This window comes from Ceratotherium simum, unplaced genomic scaffold (assembly GCF_057802395.1).
Source record: "Ceratotherium simum simum isolate JZ-2026a unplaced genomic scaffold, ASM5780239v1 HiC_scaffold_43, whole genome shotgun sequence".
Classification (NCBI taxonomy): domain Eukaryota; kingdom Metazoa; phylum Chordata; class Mammalia; order Perissodactyla; family Rhinocerotidae; genus Ceratotherium; species Ceratotherium simum.
In genome coordinates, this window is record NW_028261259.1 from 1,078,742 (window position 1) to 1,096,787 (window position 18,046).

At 50.9% G+C, this 18,046-nt stretch overlaps 1 protein-coding gene and 1 long non-coding RNA gene across 13 annotated transcripts in view; one reads left to right on the forward strand and one right to left on the reverse strand.

Annotated features, from left to right (window-relative positions):
* The window catches only part of LOC147911330 (uncharacterized), a 29,592-nt gene that overhangs the window by 3,009 nt on the left and 8,537 nt on the right, over nucleotides 1-18,046 (forward strand). Inside the window, exons 2-5 of the long non-coding RNA XR_015551030.1 lie at nucleotides 908-10,200; nucleotides 10,829-10,896; nucleotides 11,642-12,218; nucleotides 12,298-17,941. This is a non-coding gene — a long non-coding RNA (uncharacterized LOC147911330). The remainder of the gene's footprint in view (nucleotides 1-907; nucleotides 10,201-10,828; nucleotides 10,897-11,641; nucleotides 12,219-12,297; nucleotides 17,942-18,046) is intronic.
* The window catches only part of LOC147911331 (ral guanine nucleotide dissociation stimulator-like), a 72,635-nt gene continuing 58,729 nt past the window's right edge, over nucleotides 4,141-18,046 (reverse strand). For 2 of the 12 annotated variants that reach the window (XM_087428088.1, XM_087428089.1), the window contains exons 3-15: nucleotides 12,851-12,958; nucleotides 12,399-12,592; nucleotides 11,693-11,803; nucleotides 10,845-11,035; nucleotides 10,325-10,701; nucleotides 9,336-9,551; nucleotides 8,865-8,968; nucleotides 8,310-8,379; nucleotides 6,622-6,690; nucleotides 6,123-6,197; nucleotides 5,496-5,528; nucleotides 5,032-5,153; nucleotides 4,583-4,829 (exon numbers count right to left, since the gene is read on the reverse strand). In XM_087428088.1, the coding sequence (XP_087284214.1) occupies nucleotides 4,583-4,829; nucleotides 5,032-5,153; nucleotides 5,496-5,528; nucleotides 6,123-6,197; nucleotides 6,622-6,690; nucleotides 8,310-8,379; nucleotides 8,865-8,968; nucleotides 9,336-9,551; nucleotides 10,325-10,701; nucleotides 10,845-11,035; nucleotides 11,693-11,803; nucleotides 12,399-12,592; nucleotides 12,851-12,943 (1,902 nt within the window). In that variant the 5' untranslated portion in view covers nucleotides 12,944-12,958. Of the gene's footprint in view, nucleotides 4,441-4,582; nucleotides 4,830-5,031; nucleotides 5,154-5,495; nucleotides 5,529-6,122; nucleotides 6,198-6,621; nucleotides 6,691-8,309; nucleotides 8,380-8,864; nucleotides 8,969-9,335; nucleotides 9,552-10,324; nucleotides 10,702-10,844; nucleotides 11,036-11,692; nucleotides 11,804-12,398; nucleotides 12,593-12,850; nucleotides 12,959-14,326; nucleotides 14,412-18,046 lie in introns of those variants that run through there. The other 10 variants (XM_087428093.1, XM_087428090.1, XM_087428091.1 and 7 more) reach the window with 10 other exon arrangements.

Consider the following 18,046-nt stretch of genomic DNA (forward strand, 5'->3'; position numbering starts at 1 on the left):
TGGGACACTCAAAGGAGTTATGGAGTCCTTGGATCTCTGTGTCCCAATAACGTAGGTTACAGGGTACCAGCATGTGTGTAGTTGTCAATGATAGAGAAGGGAAGAGAATAACATCCTTAAGCAAGACGGAGGAGGCAAGTTGTTCTGGATTTGCACTGATAGTGACACATCAGCTTGATAGTGTCCCAGAATCCCGTTCTCAATGTGTGATGCCTATATCAGCAGCATCAACATCAGCTGGGAACGTCTTAGAAATGAAAATTCTCCGTTGCCTCCTCAGACCTAATTGGGTTGAGTTCCAGCAATCTGAGTTATAAAAACTCTGCAATGATTGTAATGGACAGTATGATTTGAGACACATTTCTCCAGGGAGAGAAAGAGGGTGCAATATCCAAATGAGCTGCAAACATTCTCCATGGATGGTAGTCTTCATCCTCCTCTTTGTTCAAATTTTGCATTTTATTCTGTTTTTAAAGAGAAAGCTCAAAAAATATGTCCTAAATTCATAGTAGAAACAATGAGACCATGAAACTCAAACCAAGTAGAAAACTGAAGTTCTATACAGTCTGAAGGCTGAGCAGTTGTATATTCCAGAGGTCAGTTACTAGAATCACTTCCCATCCTGGCAGTGAGGTCATGTGCAGTCAATGGGAGGAGACCTTGGAGAATCCCCAGCAAGTCTGTGGATACAGGAGACTGCAGGGACTCCAGGTCTGCAGCAGTGAAGGAGAACTCTTAAGTCCTTTGGATTCACAAATACCTTAAAAACAGTTGCACTGGGGGGTCCAGGTGAATCCCTGGGCTGTGGCTGGAGCTGAGGGGTCTGCACACCAGCCCTGAGCCCACCCCTGGCCAGTGTCCATATTGGGCAGAGATGAGTCCTGGTTTGGGTCTGGGTCTCTCATAGCCCCTCTGCAGGCAACGAGCATCTTTTGGAGATATCAGGAGACAGACACAGAAAGTGAAGAAAAGCATGGGAGGGAGTGACTGTGGCCTCGAGGACAGACGAGATTGCCCGGGAGGCAGAGAGAGCAAGGAGCCAAGAAAGGCATCCTGAAAACACAGTGAGGAAAGCAACATCGGTACTGAAGAAAAAGAGAGTGATGTGGTTGAGAAATTCCCCATGAGACAGGCTTGACTCTCACAGCATCTCTTTGTAACGTCCATCGTGATCTTTACCTTTCATGATAACATCAATTTTTATTTACCATGATTTTTCTTCCTTTTTATATTAAAATTGATAGGATAATTGATGCTGAGGAATTAGTGTTTTGAACTTATATCTGTTTTTTCATTGAGTGTTAACTCAATGAAGAGATGATACCTACTTGAATGAGATTTATCTTTTAATATATATTAAATCTGATTCCATAAATTATTCTGATTTTGCATGTAATTTTTTTTTTTTTAGCTGATGGAGATTCACCCTGAGCTAACATTTGTTGCCAATCTTCCTCTACTTTGTATGTGGGTCACCGCCACAGCATGGCTGCTGAGTGTTGTAGGTCCACACCTGTGAACAGAACGTGGGCTGCCAAAGCAGAGCTTGCCAAACTTAACCACTAGGCCAGGGGCCAGCACTATGATTTTGCATCTAATTTTAACATAAAATCCATCAATCTTTCTCTTCTTTGTCACATGTTAATTCAGACATAGGTCATTTCTGTATCATGAATTAAGTATCTCTTGTTTGTTACCTGGCAAACCTGTGTAGCTTTGATTTTGGAATCTTAAAAATGAGCATACCCCCTGGAGGCGTTATTTTCCACGGAGAGAACCTTGGCAGCAGGCTCATTGCCTTCCTTCCCACACTAGATCCAGAGTCGTGGAAATGTGTTCACCTTGCACACAGCACAGAGCACATAGGAATTACTCCACAAACATGTGGTAAGTGAACAGTTGGTGGCATCATCAGGTCATTCACAGAACGAGACTGAGAGAGAGCTTCCTTAGGTCAGGAAGGAGAAGCATTCCTTTATATTTTCAATCAATGTTTTAATTTGTAACATTGTAACGTGAACACCGAGTATACTATTTGTATCAAAATTGTGTTCTGAAAGTTTTCAAAAATCTCTAAATCTCAGAGTAGAGAAAACTCAACCTCTGTGAACCTGTCACTTGCTTCAAAAATTGTCAACTCGTATACCATCTGGCTTCGTTTACCCTCACACCAACCCCACTAGAGTTAACCAGCTGAGATGGCTGAGAGCACATCATTTCAGCTGTAAATATTTTCAGTTTCTCTTACAGATGAGGGATTTTTTGAACACAAACACCATAATGTTATCACACACAAAAATAAAAGTGTCATTCCTATAATCAACTATCTGGTCAGTATCCAAAGTCCCCCAGTTTTCTCAAGGTGATTTCCTGGTTTTGCATTTTATTTGAGTCAGGATCTTTAAAAAACCCTTTCTTTGCAATTGGTTGATGTGTTTCTGAAGTGGCTTTTACTCTCTTACTAGTTCATGCATCTTGATGTTTGGGTGGGATATGCCTGTGTGTGTTTACATGTCTACACCGAGGTGTGAATTCTTTCTTTCCTGGATGGCAGTGCCCTGGCAGGAAGGGCCTGGGCTGTGGGAACCAGGATTTCTACTCTGCATCTGGCTGAACTGAAAAGGCCTTCCTGGGTGACACTTGCAGCCTTCAGAAAGGAGAGGGAAGAAGTACCAAGGAATTCAAGACAATGGCCCTTGTCTTACAGGGTGTTTCCAGGGCATGATGTTCAAAATGCTGGGTGGTAACCCTTTAGGTCCTAGTCGTAGGGTGGGTTCTCGGGATGAGCTCAGAGTAGTGTCTGTTTACCACTCATGTGGGAAGCGTTTCAGTATTTTAATTGGTAAGTTTGTGTCTGTTGTGTCTGTGTTGTCTAAGATGGGTTGCATTCCCCTGCTGGACCCACTCCTATACCTGCCGCTCTCGTGCCTCATCTTTAAAAACTCCCAACAGGCAAGTTTCACAGCCCCGTAACACACATCCACATAACCACAGCACAGATTGGGGAAAAGAACATAGTCATCCCAGGGGCTACGTGCTCTATGCGCTCAGGCCCAGCTGCCCCTTTGGGACAAGTCAGTAACAACACGACTGAGTGTGTAAACTAGTGATTGTCTGAGACCATGGACCTCAGAACACCAGGGTCCCAGATGTCACCCTAGGCAGCAATGGACAGTGTGGGTCATTCAGTGGCCAGGATTAAGGTCTATTATCTTGGCAAACCAGAGCTCACCCTTGATCCATCAGGCCCAGCCAGGGAGGAATGGCCACGATGTACCTGACAGAGAGGCTGGGGGCCTTCTAGGGAATTTCTGCCCCAAAAGAATCATATAAGGAAGTGCGGGGATGCTGGAAATCCTAGTTCACAGGGAGTGGTGAGGTTTATGGAAGAAAGTCCTGTTGTAGGTTTAAAAGCTGCATCATGAATCTTTTCCTCTGGATATGAAACAAGTGGGAAAAGGACTTCCATGGCATGGGCCAGGATCCCAGGAGGATTCCAGTCTAGGCGAAGGGTGAACAGGGAGCCCTAGAGGCGTCCTGATGGGGATGTCCTGTCGGCCCTTAGTCCATCAGCACATGGTCTTCCTCTGGCCTTGTGTTTTCCACATGCAAACTTTTATCTTTTTACATTTTTTCCTCATTTAGTGTTGATTCAAATCCAGAGACTGATTAGAAAACGGTAACTTCCAATATTTGGTCAAAAGAAACCTCAATGGGAGGAGCAGAAAACATTCCTTCTTCCTGGAAAACTGTAGAAAGACAGCCGCTGTCCTGGGGAAGGACATGGTCCTGGCAAGTGGTATTTGAAAGACACCCACATTTCAGTGGTTGTTGCTCTGCCTGGGAAAGTCCCTCCAACCTCTACATCCAGGGAGATCTGAGGGGCTGTCTCTGCTCCTGGCCCAGGTGAACCACACTGAAATGCACCTGTCCTCTGAGGAAGGGGGACTTGAGAGTGTCATTCAGTAGCCAGGGAGGGGACTGGCCGTCCTCCCTTCTCCCACATACCATAAGCTCTGACCATACATGAGTTCTTAATTCAAGGCAGAATGGGAGATTCTGTGTCTCATTTACATGAGCATGAGAAGTGAAAGAACCACACCACAACACCCAGGCTGTGACAGAAACAGAACTTACTGCAACATTCAAATCTGATATTTACTCTTAAACATATACTAATGCTCCTCCTCAATGGATAAACAGTCCCTGGGGTGGAGATGTCAGGGATTTGGAGGGGGGTCGTGCCCTCCATCTGGGGCTTTAGGGGAAACCAGGGAAAGTCTTCAGATGTCCTCCTTTACTTGGGGTGGGGGGGGAAGAGCTGACCCGGTGCACCCCGAGGGTCCCAGTGGCCCTGCTGCTCAGGAGGAGCTGCACTTGTGGTCTCCAGAGGGTTATGGCTCATCGCCAAGGGCACGGTGGCTGAAGAGAAGAAACAGACTATTTTGGGGTGCCTCCCTGAGATTCACGGCACACCTCCCTCCCCCCCTTCACTCTTATCCAAACCCTGTGCCGAGTGCTCAGTCCATCAACAGCACCCCGTTTGTCCCTGATGGGGGAGGCATCATTTAGCATCACCCATTTAAGAGGAGGCAACCGAGTCCCAGAGAGAAGAGGGGAGCGGCCTGTCCCAGGCCTGGTCAGCACTGGAGCTGGGATCCAGGCCCATGCTTAGCCCGAAGCTGTACTGAGCCCCTGGATTCAGTCGCTGCTGCTCCTGACACTCACTCGGCCCTGAACTGGAGGATGTCCGGTTCCTCTTTCTCCTGAAGAGCCGCATTTTGCTCGCCTTCTGGTGTGCGGGCTCCAGCCGGCAGGAGACCCAGTAGCTACAGGACAGAGTGGAACTGTGAGCTACCAGGAGCCACACCTCAGGTGCCCCTCCCAGAGTCTGCCAGCAGCTGAGTCCTGGTGCCCCATGGGTCACCACGCTACGAGTTCTGAGGCTGATCAGCGAGCCAGGCCACAGGCTCTGGAGCTGGCCATCAGAGAGAGTCTGCCCTGCCCTCACCCAACTCCTGTCCCCCTCACCTCTCATGGACACTGATGGGCTCCATGGCCTGGAACCAGGCCCCAAATCGCTCATCGGGCTCCAGGTCATATGCCTTTGCAGCCTGCTGGAGCAGCTGGATCCTGCGGATGACTTTGAGTTTCTGGGAGGAAGGACAGGACGCAGAGAGGGCTTGGGTGGGGAACACTGCCAGGGACTTGTGCGGAATGAGGATCTGGTCTGGGGTCTGTGCTCACTCGGGAACCCTCCTTCCTTCCCTCTCCATTCAGGACTTGCCTGTCCTCACAGTTGGCTTGAATTAGTTCCTCATCCAGGAAGGTCTCCTTGATGCCAGCCCCTCCCGCACCCGCCAACGTGATGGGATTCCCAGCTTTGTGGATCTGACTCTCCCAATAAATGTAAGACCCAAGGGATGAGGCCAGAGAAAGTCTTGCCAGGGGAGGTCTCTGATTTCCACATCCCCACCCTCCCCATAGCTGCTCACGTCACACCATTTCTGGAAGTTGACCCGACTTCCCTGGAAGGGAGACAGCCAATGACCATCAGAAACAGCCCCCTAAGCCCAGAACCAACCCCCATCCCACCCCTTCTCAGGCTGCAGGAATGTCAGGGCCCAGCAGAGGGCAGACCTTCCACAAAGAGAACTTGACACTGGGCCAGGCTCTGGGCTCCAGGGCAGGAGGGACAGGGGAGCTGAGGCCAGAGACCTTATGTAGCACACCCTCTCTGATGACAGACGGGGAGACTGAGGCCTCAGGGAGGAAGGGACAGCTGGAACACAGAAGTGCTTCCTCACTTGCAGGGGCTGATGGCACTCCCCCAGGGGCAGGGCCCGAGGGGGAGGCTGAATCCATCTCAGACACAGCCTCCTGCAGCTCTGCAGGCAGGCAGCTATGAGCTTCACCAGCCCAGGTAGACTGGTGGGGGGCTTATGCGGAGCGTCTATTCACGCATTGCTAAGATGGGCCTGACTCCCCAGCTCCCAGGGGTGGCCATGGGGCTCTCATGAGAGGAGGTTTGCCAGGTACTGAGAGCTCAGGTCCCAGTGCAGGGCTCTCGCCACCCAAACATCAGGATCCTGCTCCCTGTCCCCACCTCCAGGCTCACTCACTTCCAGATCATCCGCCATCCCAATGTCCAGCAGCTTCAGGTGATAGAGGAACGTGCCCAGGAAGGGGACGACACCCTGTGAAATAAGGGTGGGAGTGGTGAGATGAGTCCCACCTCTCAGGTGCCCCCATGGACCCTCCCCCAAATCCCTTCACCCCAGCCTCCTGCCCACCACAGACTCCCACAGAGAACAGCCTAGGACCCTCAGCGGCCTCCCCCCAGTTGCCCCCTCCAGGACCACCCAACTTCCCCAGTCACCTCCCAGGGGCGGCTTTTGGCAAATCCCAGGGTATGTGGTCCCTGCTCCTCCCCTCCCTAAACCATCCTGGGCCCAGCCCTTCCAGGCCTCCTCCTGGTCACTTCCAGGGCAGGCATTTCAGGCTCTTGGGCTCCAGGAGCTGGGCTGGAGGAGGAGGGACCCCTCTCTTAGGGAAGCCTCCAGCAGTGAGGAGAGTGACCCCTCCTCTGACACCTGGACCCTCCCCCTCAGGCCACCTCACCTGCTGCTGCTGCCTCTCCTGGGCTCCCTGCGGGTCCATCTCATGGGTGGCCCTCACAGATGACACCTCCTGCAGGGTCAAGGACAGGCTCAGGGAGGCCATGTTCCTTTCCCCGTGTCTCCCAGGACCCTGATCTTGGACCCTGGCCATCTGGTGTCTATGGCTGCTCCCATTCCAGGGTGCCCTGATGCTAGATCACTCCCAGCTCCAACACTCCCTCCTCTGTGCCCTCAGGCCTGCCCAGGCCCCTAAGCCTCTCTCCTCACCAGGAAAGTGTGAGGAGGACTCCCCATGCCTCCCAGGGTCCCCTGAGGACTCAGTGTCATCTGACTGTCACCAGTGCTGTTCCCTCCCCCCTCGAGGAGGAGGAGCACAAAGCTCCTGCACGTTCCTGTCCCCCTTGTACCTCATCACCCCTGTGAGGCCTGCACCACAGATCATCTCCCTCCATTTCCCAGATGAAGAGACCGAGGCCCACAGAGGGGCAGTGAATTGCTAAGGGGCCCACAGAGGAGACCGCTCCCCCTCGCAGCAAGAAGCCCTGGCCCCCGGCCTTCACTCCGCCTCCAGACACACCTCGGACCTATGTCCTGTCCTCTGGACTCTCGGGGTGTGTTGAGGCCCTCAGTCAACCTGAGCCATGGATGGAGAGGCACAAGGTGTCTCGGGGTCCCATGCAAGTGGCTTCTGTGTTTTCCAGCCCCCTGGGATTCTCTGAGACCAGGCTGGACCTGAGGCCATGCCAAATGCCTCAGCTCCCTAGGATCCCCTCAGGATGGTCCCTGCACAGAACTCCTCCTTTATTCACTCAAGAAGGGGACCCCCTTGCGCCACATCTGAGTGACAGTGTAGGGGGTGACCACGGCACTGTGTAATGGTGACATTTGCATCGTTTTTCACTTAGAAACTTCTAATGTCCCTTCTCCTTTCTCAGCTCTCATGTTTGAAGTCTGTGGTCTGAGCCTTTGCACAATCCTTAGGCCCCTCCTGCCAGGGCCTCGATGGAGGCCATTAAGAATCTGTCAGGAAGGTCCATTAAGAATCTGTAGGTTCCCCGATAATTCTCATTGCCATCTGGGGCGTATCCTTGTCGACAACGCCCCGGGGGAGACTCACTGGTTTGTCAGCAGTGACCACTATCAGGCTAGAGTGCACAGTCCCAGAGAGCACACAGTTCTGTCCCAGATCCACCATTTGGCCCAAGGCTGTGCAGCCCCTGTGTCCACAAGGCCTGTGTGACCTCACAGTGCCCATCCCTGGGGCAGGCAGAGTGCCCTCCCCTGCGAGCTGCAGTGAAGACAGAAGGAGCAGCAGGGGCCTGGCTTCCTGAGGACAGACTGGGCTGCTTTAGGAAGAAAGGAACCCCACCCACTCCATCCACCCGCCAGCCTGGAGGATGATGAGGGCCAGCTGATGGGTCCGCATGGAAGCCAGACACCTGCTCATTCTGCCAGCTCTTCACCTCTTGGAACAGTCCAGGCGACACCACTGTATCCCGTGACCAAGGCCTCCTGCCCCAAACAGTCCCCACCTGCCCCTGCAGCTCACACCCCCCGCTTCCTGTCCAGCTGGACAAGACAGACCGTTATTTCTCGGGGAACCTTAAGTGAAAAACTTACCAAAGCACATCCTGCCTGGTCCCTCCCCACCTCACCTCCCGTCCTTCCAGATCTCCAGCCTCCACTCACCTCCTTGAGAAGCTTCCTGCTCTCCCGGTGGCATGTTTGGAAGATCTTTTTAACTGTTTGCCAGTTCTTCCTGAGGAGGGAAAAAACGAAAGAAACACTGTGGAGTGGTTTGAGGGTAAATCCCTTTTGTTTGAAAACCCAGAAGATCCAGACAGCCTGGATGAGCATTTTCACTGTGTCATCTGAGCCCTGAGGTGTCTGGGACTGGGGAGGGGGCTCTCCTATTGTCACCTGGGGCCTCCATTCTCTTATTTTCTCAGCAGATGTGTTTTAAACAGTCTTAATTTCACGTGGACAGAGAGTTCTGTTGCTGCAAACACTTGAAAATCTTCAATTTGGTCCAAGCCATGATCTGTCACTTAGGGAAACTGATTCCTGAGGCAGAAGCACTGGCCTAAGTTTTCAGAAAGACTTGAAGGCTGCCAACCAGGTCAGACCCTATCCCCAGGGTTTGCTGTCTCCCAGGAGGTCCCAACTGACTGAAGGGCAATGCCAGCCCTGTGGGGGGTGTCTGGTCCACCCAGGTGGTGCTCGCATGGAGAGAGGCCTACCCACCTGGACACCTGTCTCCACGTGTCTTTTAAACATTGAATGGAGGGGCCCTCCAGAGCCCAGAAGATCGTATGGAGAGAGGAAAGGTTCCTCAGGCCGTGGCATTCCTGGGGAAGGGAAGAGAATGAGCTGTGAGGGGGAGCTGGAGCCCTGCTTCCTCTGGCTTCTGTCCCCTCATTGACGTCTCCTGTCCTGGATGAGACAGCGGCTCAGGGAACCCGGAAAAGGCACAGCTGGAACCTGATGAGGAATACTTCCAGGGAGGAGGATTTTAGCTCAAGCCAAGAAAGGAGCCCAGGAAGGGGTGAGCTTCCTACCACTGGGACCAGGAGTCAGGTCATCGAGGCCTGGCAGGAGGGGCCTAAGGTTTGTGCAAAGGCTCAGACCACGGACTTCAAACGTGAGAGCTGAGAAAGGAGAAGGGGCAGTTCCCCTGACTCCAGAGAGGGGCTCCCAGGGCCTCCCACATCTTACCTTGGCCACCTGGATCCAGAGCTCCACCACCCTGGCCCTGTCCTGGGCCGTCATGCTCGGGTCCCCAATGCAGGTGGTGATGATACATTCGACCACTCTGTTAAAGTGGGTCATGGTGACATGGATGGTGGATTCCAGGTGCTTATTGCCCCTGTTGTCACCCTGGGACCAGATGGAGTCCAGGAATTCGTGGGGCCTCACTGTCTTGAAGAGCTCCTGGGGAGGACAGGGAGTGTCACCCAGCCCTGCCACAGCCCAGCTCAGCATCTGCAGCCCCCAGTCCCAGGCTGAGTCAGTGGTGAGAGCTGGAGCTCAGGAAGCTGAGAATGCGGCCTGAGGCTTGTGGGAGTCCCTGGGTGTTGCCTGTGTCCCCTGAGGGCACCCAGCACAGGATGACCCAGGAACCGATACTGTGGCGCAGGGAAGTGGCATTTGCTTGCCGCCCAGTCTCACTTCCTCCAAGCACCAGAACTCGGCTCCTGCTTGACCATCTCTAGGGGCATCTTCCTCCCATTCTGACCATCCTGGGGTCTGACTCCTCTTTCAGATGCACATTCCCCCAAGGCAGCAACAACCAGGGGCTTTGTTTGTCTGCCTTGTAGTCATGTACACATGAGGTGCCTAATTAGTGCTGAGGCTGTTGAGGCCTCCTGGGCAAATGAGTGAACTACCCAAGGACGAGACAGCGCTTCAGTGTGCTCCCCTCCCCCACCAAAGCGCAGACTCTGCCCAACTTCCTCTCTGCTCCCCCTCATCCACCTGCACAGCCACTCTGCACGGCAGCTGCTCTCAGTGTCCACCCCTACTGTCCACATGAGGACAGCAAAGGCTTGGGAGTTAAGAAGGCTGCTCAGGTCACATGAGGGTAAGTGGGGAAGCAAGAGGTTGGACCGAGATCATGGGATTCTGGATCAGGAAATGGCAGGTCTGGGGCAGCTGATGGCACAGGGAAGGCCGGCCCCACCTGCCCTGAGAGCCCCGCTGCTCACCACATCCATCAGTGTCAACTGCTCTGCCACCAGCCGGGGAGGGAACTCCAAGAAGTCAAGCTTCTCCTCCCTCAGCAGGTTCTTGGTGGTCACGTCCCAGGGGCAGGTGGGCTCTGGGGCTGGATCTGGCTCTGCTGTTATCTCTCCAGGTGGAGGGAGGATTCTCCCTGGAGCCAATGGTCCAGCTGGCTCCAGCTCAGGAGCTGGCACTGGGGCTGGAGCTGAGGTTGGTGGTGGCTCTGGCCCTGGAGGGACTGATGGAGGTGACACTAGCTCCAGCTCTAGCACAGGTGGTGGAACTAGAGCCGGAGCTGGATCTAGCCAGGGAGCTGGCCCTTGCTCTGGTGCTGGAGCTGGAGGGAGCTCTGGAGATGGTACTGCAGCAGGAGAAAGAAACAGTGTCACTCAAGTAGCTGACTTCCCCTGTGCCTGTCAAAGCCAGGAAAGACCCCACTGCCTTGAAGTGAACCAAGCCTCTGAACACTCTGCAAATTATCTTCCCAGACTGCAGTCGCCTCACCTTCCAGCTCTGCCTCAATGGGCCGTGGATGCTCCAGCTGGACCTGGAGAAGGTAGGCGTGGCCCTGCAGCCCTGAGCCAGGCAAGCTGAGATGCAGAGAGGCCAGCTTCATGCTGAAGCAGGGATAGTGCAGGAGCTCCCAGAAATCCTGCCCTGGGTCCAGGCAGGTTCCCACCAGAGAAGAGATGGCACTGGGGGAGGCAATTGGGCAACAGAGTCAGAGGCCTGGCCTTTCCCTCCACGCTTCTCACCCAAGGCACCCTGGCTTGGGACTGGACCCTATGCCTGCCCCTCTCCATCCAGGTGAGAGCCACATGGCAGCCCTGACCCCTGTGAGGCTGTCCTGGCAGTGGCAGGCCTGCTTATCCAGCAGGTTGACACAGAGTCTGTTGTGACTCTCTTCCCACGGACACTCTTCTCCTGAAGGTCTGGGACACAGCCCACCCCGGTCCTCCATGCACTTGTGCAACTGGATTGAGCACTGAGACAGATTTGTGACCAGGTTGCTCACACACCTCCTGTTCTGGGCCTGGAGGCGGTGGTCAGAAGAGGTAGATGTGGAGAAGGGGAGGCAGATTCAAATGGGTCTGTGGTGGGAATGGGTTTCTAGGGGAGAACTCAGCCCAGCCACCCCTCTGGTTCCCAGGGGTCCTGGCACCCATCCATAGCTCTTTGACTCCTGTCCTCCTGGAGTGGAAGCCACCGGACCTCTGCCTTCCCATGGGAATCAAAAGATGCGTGAGATGCGGCTTCTGACAGGCTCACCTCAGCCACAGCCTCCATCTCTCCCCCCACAGCTTGTTCTTTAGAGACAGGAGGCCGTCCTTCTGGACCCAAAGACCACTCACTTTTTTAGGTGGTCCTGCGCTCTGCCCTCCTGGCTGGAATAAGGGGAGATGCCTCCAGATGTCAAGGAGGCTATGAGGGCATCCCTTGGGATGGACGGTGGATGACAAGACCTGCGAATGATGTCTAATGTCAATGTCTGACTCTCAGACGGAAATTGAGGCCACGCATTGTGTCTCCTTCATTCACTGAGTTTACTGTCTCCAAATGTCCTGCATGCAGTAGGTGCTTAATCTACATGGTTGAATGAATGTAGTCCACCCAGAACCATCCCAGACACCTGAGTGGGCCTAGGGCCTCTCTGCTGCCCCAGAGATCCTTGATTGGCTACCCCAAGGAAAAGGACCAGGACCAGCTGGATGGAATCTCCAACTCCTTGACAGGGTGGTTTCCATGTGCTTTTCCAAACTCAGAAAGGCCGCATCTCAGAGATGGGTGAGGCAGACTACTTTTCACGGGGAAGAGAGAAATAAACACCATGAACAACCACAGCACGTCCACAGCCCTCTCTGCAGAGCCAGGCACCAGGTAAGCAGCCGCCATGGCTGATCCCATGAGTTCCTACAAGATCCCCATGAAATTTATCCTTTCCCACCCTACTTTTCAGAGGAGCAAACTGAGGCTCAGAGAGATTTGGTGACACTCCCAGGACACACAGCTGGCAGGGGGCAGAGTCACCATTGTGCTGAGGAGGGAGTGGCCACTCACCTAGTAAACAGCTGGTCCAGGACGTGGTGGGATGTGTCTAAGGCCGAGTAGTTGACCATGAAGGTGGTGAAGCTAGAGATGTTCCTCCTCAGGAAAGCTGGTGCGATAGACTCTGTCAGCTTCTCCATCATGCCTGTCTGGAGGGCCCGCATCCTGCAGGCCTCATTGAAATTCACGGTGGACTCATCCTCACACTGAGGGAGAGGAGGAGGGACATACACTCAATGACATCATGGTGAACCAGCGGGAGGATTGAGGTGACTTTCTACCCTCCTGTGTAGCTGGTGGGAAGGAGTGGAGGTCCAGATTCCTTTGGGAGTGGGACTGTGGAGCACTCTAATGAGAAAACCCTGGGGGGTTCCAGGGGAGACTCAGATTTGAGTCTGCATTCTAGTAGTGCCTTGGTCATCTCAGAGTCCTGGGTATGAAGACCCCTCTGCACCCACACTCACCTCAGACCAGCCCTCTTCATTGATGGACTGGTGCACCTGTGTCCTCTCCAGGGAGATGGCGAACTGGAAACCATCTACCAGCTCCTCAACCATCACTTGGGTGCAGCTCTGCAGTGACAGTGCCCAGAAGTCAGGCCAGGAGGCATCAGGGGCCTGCCTGGACTTCGCCACAGAGGGAAACCCCACCACAGTTCAGGCACAGAGGGGCATCTGCATAGTCTCCATCAGGGAAGGAATGTGAACACCTCGATGGCCTGGGATTCACATGTGGGTAGAAGAGCTTGGTCCCCAGCACTCACCATCCTCTCCTGCAGCCAAGATCTTCAGTGTGAACATGACACACAACCAGATCTCCACCATTTAGCTACCTGCTCCTGCTCAGGGTGGTTCCTCCTCATACTACCTTCTCTAACTCCACCTCCCACATACACAAACACACACACACACACACACACACACACATACACAATGAGGGTCAAGGGGTCTGGGGCTGTCCATTTGGGATCACAGTTGTGGCCTGACCTAGAGTGGCCTGCCCTGGGCTACGCTGTTACCTGATGGTTCCTCCTGCCAAAAGGCCACAGACATTCGAGGTGAGGGCTGAGCCAATGTCTAAAGCGACTTAATATGCTCTCATTCTTGGCTTTCCGGGGGCCAGAGCCTCGGAAAGTCACGGGACAACACGAGAACATCCTGCTGTGTCGAGTGTCTCCACTCAAATGAACTGGACAGGAGGCTGTGGTTACAGTGTGGGTGCCTGGTAACCAGAGTTCTAAGTTCTGTTGGGGGCTGTCACCAAGGAAGTGAGGTCACTTCTTCAAGGTTCTATTACTTGGCCCCTTCCTTCAATCAGACCCACCCAAAGCCCCCGCTAGGCTGTTGGCTACTCTCCCTCCTTGCCCATGTCATCTCCATCACTGTACACAAATATCCATCACCACCCTCCCCACAGCTCCTTGGGAGTGGAACCAGTGGCCAGCTTTGAGGAGACAGAGCTGAAGTCACACCTCTTTTATCCTACCAGTTCTGTGTCCTGGAAAAGCCACTGTGCCTCTCAAGATCTCCCCAGTCTCCCAACCTGCACAATGGGGATGGTGCTAAAAACAGCTTTCTAGGATCATCGTCAGGTGTATATGAGATAATACCTACAACACCTGTGGGCTGGTGTCACATGTGTCTAATGCTGGCCCTCCCATCTATGTCAGTTCCATCTGTGCAGCCTCCACAAACCCCCACTCCATACTTCTTGTCACACATCATTGGCCTGAATTTGGTCTGGTCACTCTTATCTGCAAGAAGGGTTAGGAATTTTATCTTTTAGTTTGTTGAATTGCCACCCAAAATAAAACTGATTCTCTGTTCTGAATATTAAGGGAGAAGGTGAACAGTGGAAACTACCCATGCTCTCTCCCTACACTAACCTTCAAGTTGAAGGGGAGGAGATGATCTTTTCAGATGAATCAAGCATGTATTTACCTACCACAGGCTCTCTTTTCTTGTTGTTTATTCATCCACAGAGAACAAGAAGTCTTGCTTCCAAACCAGAATGTATGAGACGTCCACTGCCCTCTGTTCCCAGCAGAATGACCAGAACCAATTTGTTGGCTTTTATTTGCCTGGCCCTTGTAAGTAGATCTGAGAACATTCTTTCTATGTCCTTCATAGAGTGGGTCTGGGAGAGTCTGAGGTTGTAGAGAATTGTAGGCAAATAGCAGGCTCCTGAAAAACTGAGTCAAATTTGAATCTCTGTAATTCAAAGGAGAGTGATATCAGCATCATGGTGGAATAAGATACCTCCTGTTTTTCTACTCCTGCACTAACAATGCTTTGGCATCCATCCATAGACAAAAGTGCCTTTGTGGGAGAAGTGGGATCCAGCACCATATGGCAAGGGACCCAGAGGGAGTCTCACCCACCCATGCATCTGGTAATAGGCAGACAGACCTCGGTCCCAGCTCTGGACCCTGCAGTGGCCCATGAACCAGCTCAAGCTCCTTTCAGCTGCTGCATGGAAACCCCTGAAAACACTGTCTTAGATCATGACACACAGAGGAGAGGGCCTTTGTGGAAGTCCAGGTTTCAAGAAGAGAAGTTCCAGCCCTCTGTTGGAGCACAAAAATATGAGTCTGGATGGGTTGAAGAGTTTGGAGGCATTGGCAGATAGGTACTCTTAGAGGGCTTTAAAGGATGTGGATCCTGTAACTGCACTGAGCACTCCATCAAGAAGTCTCCCATGCCTTGTGGGGTATGCCTCACCCATGGATCTCCCCAGCTGGCCCTTAGGCACCCCCAGTGCTCTGCGTGCCTCACATACACACACCTCCACCCTAGGGCTTCTTCCTTGTGTATGCTCCCAACAGTGGTGGTTAGAGTGAATTTTGGAGAACAGCTAGTGAGCACGTGCAGAAACTTGGTCCAAATCCGCAGGCCAGAGAGAGACCACAAACTTGAGGTTTGTGGAATACAAAAGGGAGGCTGTGAGCACCCAGCCTATTACATCACAGCATCAAGAGAATGCATACAAGCTGGAGAATTCTGCCATTAATGAACAAATTAAAAATGCTGGGATTATACTGGTATAACACATTAAAATACAAATGTATTATTGAAACATATATTAAGTTTAAAAAAATGACATTTCAAATATTGGAAAAATTAAGTTTGAGAAACCTTGTAGGTGGTCAGTAAACATCTGTCCCTCCTTCCCTCTCCAGAGCAGCCGTATGTATATGTATAGATACACACACACACACATATATATACCCCCTATAAGTTCTATATATAGAGAGAAGCATATGTGCATGTGTGTCCACAAACACTCATACATATATATAATGCATGTACCTATGTATATCATATACATGTATGTACACATGATAGAATACTCACATGCACATGTGTGTATCTCTGCAATTTCACCTTCAATAAGGTAAATTTCCGGTTTGTATTGACTCTAAATAACTCTGCATTTTAACTTGTTAGGTCTGTTTCGGTTTGTTTTCCCCAAACTTTCTGGTTAGTCCTCTGGGCACTTCTCAGTTGGATAATTGTTGTGTTTTTCATTCGTTGTTGTGCTTTCATTTTCTCTTTTTAATAAACATATTTGTTGAAATATGACATACAATCAGAATAGAGCACAAATCCAAGTGTAAAGATTGATAAGTTATCAAAAAGTGTACACATGTGTTAACACCACCCACGCCAACAAACAGAACATGACCAGTTCTGTTTATAGTAGATTATACATGATATATATAATAGATAATAACCGCAGTTACCCAGATTATGATTTCTCCTTTTTCAGGAAGTAGCACACTGAATGGCAATGCTTAAAGCAAATTTGGTCATGATGTGGCCTGCTTCAAATATGTAGCTGGATTTGGAAGGTTAATTTTTTTTAGGAATACATGAGTTTAGTTCCAGAAAAAAAGAGGCTTGTAAATTTCCTTTCCTGTAATGACCTTGTAAGATTTTTGTAACAAAGTTAAGCTATTCTCATAAAATAAATCAAAAAGTTTTTCCCATTTTTCCTGTTCTGTGGAAGAGCTAGAGTCAATGTGTATTATTTCTCTCCTGAATGTTTGGTGGAATTTGCCAGCAGCTGTGTTGGCCACGATGAAATGTGGGAATGTTTTAAACTATGGATTCAGTTTCTTCTTTAGATATGGGACTATTCAGATTTCTCATTTCTTCTTGAGACAGTTTTGGTAACTTTCATTTTCCTGGCAATTTGTGAATTTCATCTAAATGTTCAAATGTATTGACATGTTATTTATAATGACACGTGTGTTGTCAGGGAAGGTCTGGGGTGAGTCTCCTGGGGGCAGAAATCAAGCTCAACTCATGTGTCCCCGCAGCTTCAGGCACCTGGATGGTGGAGGGAGAGCTTGTTCTCATTGCAGGACGAGAGGCTGAATGCTTTTCTTCTCGCCCTCTGCTCTCCATTCACACCAGCTCAGGAGACCTTGTTCCTGGCCAAGTTGGCGTGCAGGCAACGACCCATGTAAATTCTTCCAGGCCTGGTGGATATTTGAAATTTTTTTCTCAAATGTTCTCTTGAAACCACATGGCCACATTTGTATAATATTCTCTCTTTATTTTATATTTGAGTCAGTTTTGGTAATCACATTTTCAATTTTTAAACTGTACAAGGCTGTGTCTCTTAGACTCCTAAGTGTTTTCAGTTTTAACTCCTTCAAACTTCTCCCAGATGTTCCTGCCTTACGGTGATTCCTTCTTCATGGGAGCTCTGAAGCTCTTCCTAGTTGCCTGGTTGTTGACAGTGGCAGATACACGAGTTTCGTGGGGCAGAAGTTTAGGCAGTTTGATTGCCAGCCTTCTGCTGCACCATTCTCAACCCACAGACACCGTGCTTCTCTGCTTGTCCCAGAGCCTTCAGTTGTAATTACTCTTCCTCCCCAGGGCTATCTCCAATCTCATGTTGATATTATTGCTGTTCTCTGAAGCATTTGATGATGTGTTCAAATGAACAAGCATTTTGGATCCTGAACCAAAGAACCATTTACAAAACGCACTCTGAATGTGATCTGCTTTTCCATTCATTAAACTTTTCTCATAAACTTAATCACTTTTCTCCATGTGCGTGGAATTCAGTAAGGATGTTCCAGAGCCCAGGTGATGTTACTTGATTTAGCTATAAATTCTAAGGCTTCAGGAGAGCTGTTGCCACAGATGGAATGAGTTGGCTTGGCATTCTTTCTTAATTAAGTGATTACATTGGATTTGAAGATAATTGTGGTTTGAATCTTTTCCCTAAGGAGCCCCATCCGTCTCAGCAGGTTTCAGTACAAGAACTATAAGTATGTTGTGGCCTTGGTTTTTGCCATTGAGGAAATCAACAGAAACCACCATTTTTTACCCAACATATCTTTGGGAGTTGATCTCTATAATGTCCTGCACTATGAACAGAGGACACTGGAGAGTTCACTCACTTGGCTCTCAGGGCTGGGCAACGACATCCCAAATTACACCTGTAGGAGAGAGAGCAAGTCTCTAGCAGCCCTTACTGGAACAACATGTGCAATTTCTGCCCAGATTGGAACACTGCTGGAACTGTACAAATTTCCACAGGTAAGGCTGTGTGGGATGGGGAGACATGAAACCATGTCTACTTTGATGCCATTCTCAGGTGCCTGAAAAGGAAGAAAGGAGGAGACTGTGTTTATGCATCTCTTA